This window comes from Callospermophilus lateralis, chromosome 13 (genome assembly GCF_048772815.1).
Source record: "Callospermophilus lateralis isolate mCalLat2 chromosome 13, mCalLat2.hap1, whole genome shotgun sequence".
Lineage (NCBI taxonomy): Eukaryota > Metazoa > Chordata > Mammalia > Rodentia > Sciuridae > Callospermophilus > Callospermophilus lateralis.
This window is the reverse complement of record NC_135317.1, coordinates 93,306,176-93,318,680: the sequence shown is the minus strand read 5'-3', so window position 1 is coordinate 93,318,680 and position 12,505 is coordinate 93,306,176. Positions and strand designations below refer to the sequence as shown.

General features: G+C 37.7%; 1 protein-coding gene across 1 annotated transcript in view; it reads left to right on the top strand.

The window, feature by feature from the left end:
* The window catches only part of Hmcn1 (hemicentin 1), a 397,169-nt gene that overhangs the window by 116,611 nt on the left and 268,053 nt on the right, over nt 1–12,505 (top strand). The window contains exons 3-4 of the mRNA XM_076872754.2: nt 4,478–4,636; nt 5,647–5,769. Coding sequence (XP_076728869.1) covers nt 4,478–4,636; nt 5,647–5,769 — 282 coding nt within the window. The remainder of the gene's footprint in view (nt 1–4,477; nt 4,637–5,646; nt 5,770–12,505) is intronic.

Below are 12,505 nucleotides of genomic sequence, written 5' to 3'. Positions count from 1 at the left end.
GATGTGGTTCTAGGGCTGGATTTATCCTCAATACAATGAATTTGTTTCTTTTTTTTTTTTTTGGGAGGAGGATACAGGGGATTGAATTTAGGGGCACTCAACTCCTGAGCCACATCACCAGCCGTATTCTCTATTTTATTTAGAGTCAGAGTCTCAATGAGTTGCTTAAGAGCCTCACTTTTGTTGAACCTGGATTTGAACTCACAATCCTCCTGCCTCAGCCTCCTAAACTGGTGGGATTATAGGCATGTGCCACCGTACCCAGCAAATTTATCTTAATCAGTTAACTATTTTTACTGTTACTTCCATGTCCCAATCACTTTGAGTAATTGGTGTACCTTCAATTGAGCAGCAAATGACAAAAGTAATTGCAAATAGAAAATCACTCCCTTTACTTAGCACATGTTCTTACTAACTCATATGGCAAACTTATTGAAAGAGTGATCTCACATCCACTTTTGGGAGATACAAGAACAAGATGCATTTTAAGAGACTGAAGACGGTGTGCATACTGTAGGTGAATTGGTAGGTAGTGTCTTTATTATTTTTGTTATATAATGGCAACTTCTTTGGGCCTATTGTAACTAGTTTGTTGCTGCAGTTTTCTGTCAGAGCTTTTGCTAGACTGAGTTCCCTGAAGGACAAATAACCTTTTGTCCTCAAGAGAGCCTGAGTTATAGGAGTGAAGGACAGAAGTGGGAAAGTTTGACTCTTTCTAGCTAGCATCCTGGTGTCCTACCCAGAAGCAAATCATTCCCTGATTTCTTAAGCATCTTTTGTGTGAATCTCAAAAGGATAAAAAGTTTAAAAGGGTGTTCTGTTACATTGCTTTTTCAAAGCAAAATGTACAGGTGGGTAGAATGAGGTGGGTGTGGACTATAATGGGAAAGTCCAGGATTTTCTTTTCAAAGTGTGCCTATAAACAAGAGAATTTCCTTAAGGGTAAATACATGACTCACCGAAGAGTAAATATTGCAGGTTCCTGTGACAAAATAACATCCACAGACTTATGAAGCCTGAATTCACTCCACCTATTCTACTTACCCAACCACAGGATTGCTGTGTTCCCCACAATACTGTATCTGATCTGTCTGACTTTCGGTGATAATGTGGGAGGAGTTCAAAATGTTTCCTTGGGATACTATTTCATGATCTAAAATCCTGGAGAAAACTATAAATGTTGTTTTCAACAAAATAGATACAAAGGAAAATTAAAGAGTTTCTTTAAAGTTCAAATTGTCAGAAGCAGTTCTCCAAAATTTCCTTTTTTGGGGGGGGGGCAGTGTAAGGGATCGAACTCGGGGCCTGACACATACTAGGCAAGCACTTTATCACTGCGCCACATCCCCAGCCCAGTTCTCCAAAATTTTTTCTATTTTATTTTTAATGTTTTTATTAGTGCATTATTGTTACATATAATACTGGGATTCATTTTTACATAATCAGACATGCATGGAATATAATGTGCTATGTTTCAGTCCCCGGTTGTTCCTTAAAATGGCCATATTGCTATAAGTTATCTTTTTTATTATTGTGTCTTGAAAATAATTTCAAGAATCATTGTGGAGATTTAGTATTAGAATTGACTTTCAATATCATTCATCTGATTACCCTGTCAGATGTCTGAATCCCTTCCAGAGAGCTGTCAATACCCCAGACCTAAATAACACTAGCTAGAGATCTGAATTCTGGCCTGTCACCAGAAGAGACCTGAGGTTTCCCCTGGAGCAATGTGGCGGGTCCTTGGGGGATACTGGAGGCTCTTATTTCTTTCTTTGGCAGGCAGGTCACAGTACTGAATAGTGATGTAGTTGTCAGCTAAGTCCCCTAGCTTCCCTCATATAAACTTTTTTTTGGGGGGTGGTTACCAGGGATTGAACTTAGGGACAATTGGCCACTAAGCCACATCCTCAGCCTGTTTTGTATTTTATTTAGAGACGGGGTCTAGCTGAGTTGCTTAGCACCTTGCTTTTTCTGAGGCTGGCTTTGAACTTGTGGTCCTCCTGCCTCAGCCCCCCAGCTGCTGGGATTACAGGCATGTGCCCCTGCACCCAGCTTCCACATATATCCTTTAAAACCAAGTCTTTTTCTACATACATGTTGATTTTTAATAATCTTCATTAATCTGTTGTATAAATAGTCTCCTTTTTCTGGATGATCTAGATTTTATTTCATCAATTTTTGTTTAGGACTATTAATGTTGTTATAATTCATGTGAACCACGAAGCTTTTGAAATTTTTAAAGTATTAAGGCACATCATTTTCTGATCTGCTGCAGATATTGAGTGCCTCATACATAAGATGTTCTTTGTGGATATTTAAATTGAAGTAAACTGAATTTCTTATGTGGACCCAGCAAAGTTCTACCAGAGAAATTCCAGGGAGTTGAAAGATCAGTTGCTGAAGAGTTAAACTCTTCTCACTGGCAAGTGATAACTGGAAAACTTGGAAATTGTTTTGATTGTTAACCTATAAGGCAACTGGAATTGAGGTCAGCAGTTTGAGGCTTGAATTTCGAGTCCACCTTCTTCAAGCTTATTTGGTGATCACTGTGTAGCAAAGGGGAGCAGGTTATGTTGCCTGGGAGGGATTTGAAGTCTGGGCTCTGTGGAATTCTCATTGTCTCTCAGGACACCCCTACCATATTTTCTACAAGTGATGAAGGCCAGCACATGTCGCTGACGAGCTACAATTGTTCTGATTTATTTCATACTTGCTTTGGACACAACTTTAAATCAGATTCAGTGTAACTTAATGGTTTCCACATGTACATTATGTTTCCTTGATCATAGAGTTGCCAACTGTATATTAAGAAAGAGAACCGAGGGTTGTAAAATTTATTCAGCCTGCAACTGAGTTTCACACCTCGGTTTTATAGGTAACAAGACAGATGACACAAACAAGACATTTCCAGCATGGGTATTCCACATGAAAGAATTGTGATCTAACTTACTACCTAGGTTCGAAATTCAGTAGGAGTCGCTTATGTTAGAATGTCTGGGATGCCAATGAAAGTTCTGCAGTTGGACATGAGCCCACCAAAGAAGTTTCATATTTTGATTTCATAGTGTTAGGCTTATCTGGAAAACAAATGGAATAAAAAACAGTTCCAAATTAATAAGTAAAATAAAGGTATTGTGTCATTCTACAGCTGAAAAAAAATATATATATGTATATTTTTAAAAAAGAACAGTTCCATGAAAGTTAAGATGAGCATAGAATTGCAGTGGGCAGATTAGAAGAGGCACGGGACAGCAGCCCCTGTGAAGGGCATTCCTGGTTCCCGGATCCTTCATTTGATGAGCATCTTCACTTAAGGTTTGAACAGGGACTTCGTTTTTCTCTTAACGTCTCAGAGCTTAAAGGTTCAGTTTATTGCAGTTCCTCTCTCACCCTGTCTTATATTTTTAAAAGACAGCATGGTAATCTGTGTTTTATTACTCCTTCGATTGATAGGATTTCTATTCATTTTTATTTATTTAATCTTTCTTTCCAGGAATTCCATTTTTGACTACAATTATCACTGTAACTGAGATTACTTTATTTTTCAAATTCCAGGAGCAACATGTATATAGAAGTTCACAAACTTCTGATTTGACTTGTTTTCCAGTACTCTATTATTATTATTATTTTTTCTATCTGAAGTAGCTTTGGCAACCTATCATATTGTAGCTTTCAGTAGAATTATAAAGATAAAATGCATAACAGAAGATTGGCCAAGAATGTGCCTACTGATATTGATTAGTTGTATTTCAGGGTTCAAAGAAAAACACAAGGTTCATCAAGTCAGACCTTTCCTAATACACTTAGGAAACTGTCTAATTCCGTGAATTATGCAGTTTGTCTTCACCATACCCTTCATTTGTGTGCATGTGCATATTTTTATGGCTTTAGGAGATGGTATGCCTTGAAATGGGAGGAGCTGTGCTTGAATAACAGTAAGGCTGAATACAGTAGGTGTGCCTAGATTGTGCCAAGATTTCTTTGCACAGTGACATTCACCTTTCACTCCCTGTTCCTTTATGTATCTGTTTATTCATTAACAACAATGGAACACCTATTAAGTTCTTCAAGGAATGGGAGTCCAGTGGGAGGAAGCATGGATGACAACACAGTTCATCAAATGCTGCAGTACGGGGAGGAACAGTATTCTGTGGGTGTCCAGAAGAATGGGAATTTTAGAGTGTCTTAAGCCACTTGCTTGTGGAATAGAAGTTGATGCTGGGATCGCTTGGAGTGTGAACCCTCAGGTCAGGCAGAGTTGAATCCCATCTCTGCTCCTTCATTTACTTGTTCTGGGACCTTGGGAAGAACTTTGGTGATTTAGTGTTCTGTTGGTGAACTGTGCTAAAAATTACATTTACCTCATGGATGTATGTTAAGAATAAAAGAGTGATAAAAATTAAACACTCAAACACCTACGTCTGTTTTCATCCTCAGCCGATGAACTAATTAGACTTTTCCTTCTGCTCAACAGGGTGGTGGTGATTGTCCAGAGATGAGTATTGGAGCCATAAAAATTGCCTTGGAAATTTCTCTTCCTGGCTCCTTCATCTATGTCTTCACTGATGCACGGTCCAAAGATTACCGGCTCACCCATGAGGTGCTACAGCTTATCCAACAGAAGCAGTCCCAGGTGAGTAGGGATCCACTCCAGACCCTTCCGAACACACCATGGAAGGGGCACGTATCCTCCCTGTTCTCCCTTGTGTGCCAAATAGCACTAATTACAACTATCTCTCCCCATAAATGAACTCTTTGCATGTGTCATTTAATTTAAACCTTAATGGGAATGTGAGATGTGTAGAGAGCATTTGAATGTCTTGTTTTTTGCACACAGAGAAGAAGTGATTGGGGAGTAAGGAAGGAAGGTGATTGTTATCTTAAAACTGACAAAAATGCAGCCTTGACAGAAAAAAAAAGGCCTGGATTTTTAATGTCACCTCCTATGTGGAATCTGGCCCGTGTTAGTTATTCATTGTATCAGTTCTTGCCATAATAACGAACTGTTTTAATACTTGTGGTTTAAAACAATAAGCATTTATTTCTCAGATGTTAGCAGAGCTCTGTTCATCTAGGCTAGACTCGCCCACTGTGAGTCTGGACGTGTTTGGGTTTGGCCTAAGTGGGACTCGGGGGGTGAATTGGCTTTGCCTCACAGGTTTCTTAGCCTCTTTCTGAGGACAGTAGGTTAGTTTAGTCATGCCCTTCTCATAGCCATGGCAGAAACACTAGAGATCAAGTGGAAATGCATAAGGCGTTTTGAGTTCAAGTTCAGAACCTGCAGAATATCCCTTTTGTTTCTCACTTTTGGACAAAGCAAGACAAGTGACTAAGCTTAGACCAGAGATGACAAAATAAACTCTACCTTTTTATTGAAAGGAACTTCAGAATCCTTTGGCAGGGTGAATGGGTACAGGGAGGGGTGAGAAACTGAGGCTGTTATGCAATCTTGCACAGTCATGGTCTCTCGTTCATTTCCATTGCTTTTAGCCTGTATTTCTGAAATGTAAATAATTCTGCTCCGGTATAGGTTCACTGTTAAACAGAGTGATTAAGAATCCCACTTGCCTAGCAATATATTAACACATAATAAGTGCTCAATAAGTACAAAGCCCATTCAACTCTTTTTTTTTTTAACCACAGGTGGTATTTGTGCTCACTGGAGATTGTGATGACAGGAGCCATATTGGATATAAAGTGTATGAAGAAATCGCCTCTACAAGTTCTGGTCAAGTGTTCCATCTGGACAAAAAACAAGTTAATGAGGTCAGTTCAATAAAGTAGGTCTACTTATTGCCAGCTACTTTACCCAACTCAGTCAGTTTGGCCTGATTGATTCCCAAATCTGTTTTAACTAATAGGATTTACTCCTAGACCACACACCAGTCAATACACTTGAACTAACGTGGAGAAACAGATTTATCTAATATTAATTTCTAGATTGAATTATGCTATAGCAACACATTTTTAGATTTAAGCATACATGTATTTATTATTAGTTTTAATCAGATGTTTGTAGTTCTTATTGCTTAATAAGGTCAGTTTGTGTTTTTAATGAATGAACTTTGGATAAAATGAGGTTTGGATAAAATGATAAAATGAGGCTTGTCTAGTTATTGAAATAGGATGTGAAAAAGTTAATTATTGAACAAAATTCTAATGAGGTTTGGCATCTAACATTAAAAGTCAGAACTATAACTGAGTAAATACATAGTTATCAAAAATGTTTGGGCTGGGGCTGTAACTCAGCTGTAGAGTGCTTGCCTTACACGTGTGAGGAATTTGGTTCAATCCTCAGCACCACATAACAATAAATAAATAAAGATATTGTGTAACAATAACAAAAATGTTTGGTAATAAAATTTGTAACCCTAGTGGGCTGGGGCTCAGTGGTAGAGCACTTGCCTAGCATGTGTGAGGCACTGGGTTCGATTCTCAGCACCACATATAAATAAATGAATAAAAATAAATGAATAAAAATAAAGGTCTATCAACATCAAAAAAAAATTTAAAAAAGAAAACCCTAGTATTTTCTTAAACATTTTTGAGGTAGGTCTAATTGTCAAGATTTCCTTCTTCATTATGTTGCCTTGGCCTCACTCATGATAATAATATTTTATTTGCCTGTTAATTTATTTATTTGGCTCCCATTGAAGTTTCCAGGAACATACCAGTACAAAGATGAGGTTTTAAATGGACACAATTCTCATTTAATTGATGCAGTGACTCTATCTTTACAAGGTCTATTAATTTCATGACAGATTCCCTTGTGTCTTGAATGAAATGGAGTTCTCTTATAGTTGAAGAGTTCTTATTACATCATAGAGGAGCTAATAGAATCTAAGTGTTTGATAATAAAATTTATAGTGTCCTTGCAATAAAACCTATAATGTCTTTCCAGTGTTAAGGACTTACAAATTCCTAGAGCCAACAGTTTAACAAAAACATTTTTCCCCCCAAATATTGAGGTATGTAAACCTAGAGAGTTACTTTAAAGAGTTTTCTTGGAAGAATCAGCTTTTGAGAGATGTATGGTTGGAGTCCATGTTATGTCCCCTTTAGTGACTCGGGAATGCCTGGGCAGGTCTAATGACTACAAGGGCTCCCTTTAGCAGTTAGTATGCATACATTTTTGAATGAGGATTTGGAAACCTGAGAAGATATCAGAAAAGATTTCAGGACTCAGGGATTGGGTTTCATGTGCCATCCCATATATCTTGCTTAAACAAATGAAGGAAAGGTTGCTGGTCAGAGTTTTTAGTTTTAAATTCTGTAAGACCCTGGGGTACAGTCAGGATCACAAGCAGGAAGTGGGACATAAGAAATTGTGAGTACAACACTTGGTGTTTGGTGAGGTTCTGGATTGAAAGTGACAGTAATGTTCACTGGAGACAGAAGGGGTGTTGGAACCAGCAGATGTCATGCCCAGTGGACATGATGGTTCTTAGCAGACAGTACTGGAGAAGAGGTAAGACTCAATGGCCAACACTTAGGGCTTTTGAAAGAACAGTTGCTTGGACCAGTTGATGGGCGGTCAGACACAACATAGAGATTCGAAGAAGTTAGATGAAATTGTGAGGAAAACTATAGGAGTTTATTAGTAGATGGGTTCCAAAGAAAGAGGAAAAAAATACATGTGTCCTGTAACTGTGATTCCCCTTATTTATACACACCCAGGAAAAATTGTATCACTAAAAATTAAAAATATTATTGTCTTCAACTGAGAAAATGCTAAGCCTTATAGAGGCACACACTTTATTAGATAAATGGTCTCATGAATAATTTTATAGATCTAGTAAATGTTCACAATTCTGACAATTGCCATATAATTTATAAGAACAATAATTTATAAAGATTTGGTACAGAAAATTTTACAGGTGTAGTTAACACACTGGTAAGTGTTTCTCTCGTGCATCATCAAATGATGTTCTGATCTGTCAATTTAATTTTGGAAAAATAGGGTTAGAGAAGATCATTGCTAAAATAGTCTATTTTTATAAAACTGAGTTTAATACCAGTGCTGATGGGTCTTGATCTATTTGCCAACCATAGCAATTCCAAGCGCTTGCTAAATGATGCAAGAAAGGATGTCTCATTTACTTTGGGCTGATGAGACTCAATGGGAATTTAGCTAGGGTGTCCTGGAGAAATTCTCTTTTTTTAGATGTTGTCCCCCATGGGTGTGAATCCCCAATCTGATGCAAGCAACTTGAGACAATTTTGAGAATAGAACAAATACAAGGAAGAGTGAGGAGTTAAGAAAAATCCAGTCTCTGGATTAAGTCATCACTCACTCCTATCCTAATGGTAAGCCTCTAGTTAAGGGAACAATATTGCCCAGGCCAATTAGAATTGAGTATTCAGTTACCTAAAGGTAAACGAATCCTAAATGATAAATCTCTGCATTTTTATGTGACATCTGCTCTGTGAGCCCCAGTTTTCTTGCTTGTGAAATGGAGATGGTAGAATTTCCATTTTAGAAAACGATAACATTAAATGAGATAATGCATGTAAAATGTTCCATAGGAGATCCGATACAGGGTTAAGTACCCAATAAATGTTAAGTTGCTTTATAATCCTAGGGGTATTGCTAGTTTGCTTTTAAAGTGGGGGAAATTTTGTTAGAGTGTTACAATGTTTTACCATTTTACAAACATGTGAATAATCTGTAAAATGTTACATGTTTGTTAGAAAACAGAAGTCTAGTGGTAGCTGGGAAATACATCTGAGTGGGATAATCCAGAAAGAGCTAGGCAATTTTCTCTTTTCCTGTTGATGAGAAAAGGTATTATGAAGGCTTATTGGAAATGTAGAGAAGAAATGTTCTTTAAAGAAAGCCACCAGTGTGCAAGATTTTGTTAAGAGGGAGAATTTGGCATGTTAGTCATTTCTTTTTTTTCTCAATGTTCTGGATTCTTTTATTATGTAAACATTACAAATTCTAAGGAAAATAAATGCTCTAAGGATATCTACATTTAATGGCTCCAAGAACTGCAGGGATGCCACACATGCACCGAGTCCTTACATTTGACTCGAGAGAAATTTTTCATGTGCTCTTTCTAAAAAGGAAACTATGGAGTGTTATGATTTACCCTCTTAATCTAGTTCATCAATTTCCTCACCTCATTGGGTATATTTTTGTATCAGCTCTCTCTTGAGCTAACTTGAAGTTATTGTTCTTTAAACAATGATTAAGTAGAAGATCCTAGGTATCTTTCATCTTCATTTAACATAAAAGGAAAATCAAAGTGAAGAAATTACTTGGCTGAGCATCCGTGGTCTATAAATCACTGTATGATATTACATTTTGGAAACACAAGTAGAAACTCATCCCAAGGAGGTAACTTACTTCACCTTTGAAGACAGAACTAGAACTAAATCATGACAGTACTACTTTCCTCTTTGTTTGAAAACTGAGTAATTATTAGTTGATCCAATTAATTCTTCTTTTATTATAAGAAAAAGTCCAAACTTGAAATCTCAAAAGTTAGAGATCCTCTATCTTTGTGTCAAAGAAGCTAACACGAAAGATCCATTGTTAATTTGATAATTCATGTGTCCTGAGTTTCCCCATCCTCTCGCCCCACCTCCAGAACTCATGTCCTCCAACAGTCCCTTCATACCCCAGGAAAGGTCTCCAGCCTGGTGGAGCTGTTCCGTTCTCTTAAATGTTAACATCTCAGCAGATGTGTCCATTACAGAGGCAGGGTCCCAGGAATTTCCCCACTGAAAACAAATGGCTCACTCAAAGGGACAAAAGAACATTTAATAAATGATAACGTGCCACCATCTAGGCAGAACTGAGGAAGCTCCAAATCCAGCAACAATGGATCCACCCCTGTGTCCCCTAAGTCTGGAGGGGAGGAGGAGACAGCTCCTAGGGCACTCAGTGAGACCCAGGCTGAGGGCTCACTAAGAACTGTGGCCTCGTAGGCAAACTGAAGCCTTATCAGGATGGATTCAAAGGTATGCACGTCCAACAGGTCCCAATTTTCTGGTATCTTCTATTTCCCCAAATGTAACTAGAAGCCAGAAGCCTGGGGCCCTATAGAGGCAGTCTACAGAATTTAGCATCTCAAGGCCCAAAGCCAGATGGAAAAGGGTAGACAACAAATCTACGGGGGAAAAACAACCACAAACAAGTATAAACAGTACCGTGTAGGAGTTGGCTTCAGGCTCTGGGACCATGGCTCATATCCCTAGCTGTATGACCTTAGACAAGTTACATAATTTTCTGTGACTGTTTCTTTATCTCTAGAATAGGAGAGTGGTAAGGTTGTTGGTTTGAAGACATATCAATAAATACTAACTGCTATTAGAGGAAGTAACAAAGAACCAGGAAGACAAAGTGACAATCTGTGAAAAATTCAGTGACCTGGCAACAGGGAGCCTCACAGATTAGAGATGACTGGACTTATTTCTCTTGCTAGTTTTGCACTCATTTTTCCTGAGTTAAGTACTGATATTAGAAAAACTATAAACTTTGTTGGAGTATGAATTTGGCACAGCCCCTTCCTGCAAATACTTTGGCCAGCAGCCACGTTTGACTAGAATTCAGACCAAGAGCTCCCTGCATATGGGCTTAATGATGAGAATCATTCAGGGGCTTGAACAATTAGTGATGTGAAATGAGGTATCTGCTGCTTTCCCCCATTCCGGGTTTCACTGCAGACATGATTTCAAAAACATAACCTTGCTGCTGACCTTGAACATAAGTAGAAACGGGTGTTTCCTCTGAAACTTGAAAATGTATTAGAGACAACTCTAATATTCTAGAAAGCCACAGGAAATGTATGGGAAACAGTGTGTAAATATTTCCACGTATCCCTTCTTTGAATTTGCCGGTTGAAAATGAAGTGGAAAGCTCAGAGCTCATACATTACAATAAGCTCAGAGCTCAGACATCGCCAAATGTATTTTTTTAAAAAAGAATATGCACCTTAGTTATAGTGGAATGCTTTTCTTTCTCTATTGTTGGGCTAAGATGGGCATGTTATCCTCCAAGTGTGTGGCTAGGAATGCTAATGTTCCAGTCACATAATTACCCTTTCACTCCCAGGCACCTGGGAGTGCTTTATTGGTCACTCACAGTTAAATGAAGCCATGTGTACTTTCTGTTTCCCTTTGTTCAGGTTAAAAAAAAAAAAAGTCATTATTGTTTAAAGTATTATCTGTTGGCCATAGACTTCTGAGCATATGAACAATTTTTTCATGACATTTAAAGGGTATATAGTACAAAATGTTAATGTTCCTCACAAATGTGGGGGTAGGGTGGGGTGGAGGATGATGGCTGTTCTCAACAGGACCCCATTTAGGCAAAATATACCCGAATTCAAGCAGAGCTCTGCCAGTGTACAACAGCAGCAGGTGGGACAAAAGGGGATGGGAGATGGGGAATACGATTTAAAGGGGTAAACCTTGCAAAATAAGTGTGTATCTTTTGTTTCATGGTTTTGTGTATTGACTTTGGAGGCTGTTGAAGCTCTAGCTATAAGCTGCAGCAAAACATTCTGTAATGTGTAGTGGGGTCATGTCTGCTACACAGTGGAACTCTTGGTCTACTAAATGTAAATTTCAATATCAAGGTGTTGTCCTGATGATCCTTCATAAGATAGTCAGGATATTTGAACCCTAACATCAAAAGAAAATATAATGAATACCACTCATTAAAGCTTCTTTTAAAGTACAATAAAAAAAATCAGATATAAGAGCTGTCACTAAGGGGAGAGAGATTTATATAAATGCCTGAAGGAGGAATATTTCATAGACGGAAAAGAAATGTTATTTAAGGGTAGACACTGATCAATAAGTTGCATGATTTCAACAGGACAAATAAAAAAAAGGAAAAAAAGAGAGAAATCTGCTTATTTAGCTGACTGTTTTGATTAGAAGATAAAATATCAGTTTACTATGAGATGTCAAGCTAACTGAATCAATTGCAGGCATGGCTAATTCTCAGTTTGCAAGAATCCTAAATGACCAAAAAGTTATTGTGTCAACCTCATTCAAAATCCACACTGGTTTGAAAGAAATTCGCCATTTTACCCTGTAGAATGTGGAGGAAACTAAATATTTGAATTGACAGAACAATGTCCCAAATGCGTGCTATTTAAAACCAAAACAACTAGCTAGCCACTGAAATCACTGGCCATCATCTCTTAAAAAGTTGCAAAGGAAAACAAGGAAACATGAAGAAAATCAGCAATGCTGAGACGAATAAAATTCCAAGGAACCAATTTTACACAGCCTTTAACAGTTTGGATAGTTCCTTGCATGTTTTGTACATTGAATTTTAAAACATTTCTTTTCAAACTTTTCTTTTGAGAAAGCACATGTCTATGATAGAATAATAAGTGCCCCCCACAGTATCTATATTTTTACATCAGAGTACCAATGATTTTTTAGGAATTGATTAAAAATATTGAAAAACTATCACACTTAAGAGGTTACATATTGGATGTTTAAAAAAACATTGTATTTAATGAAGATTTCAAATAAGAAA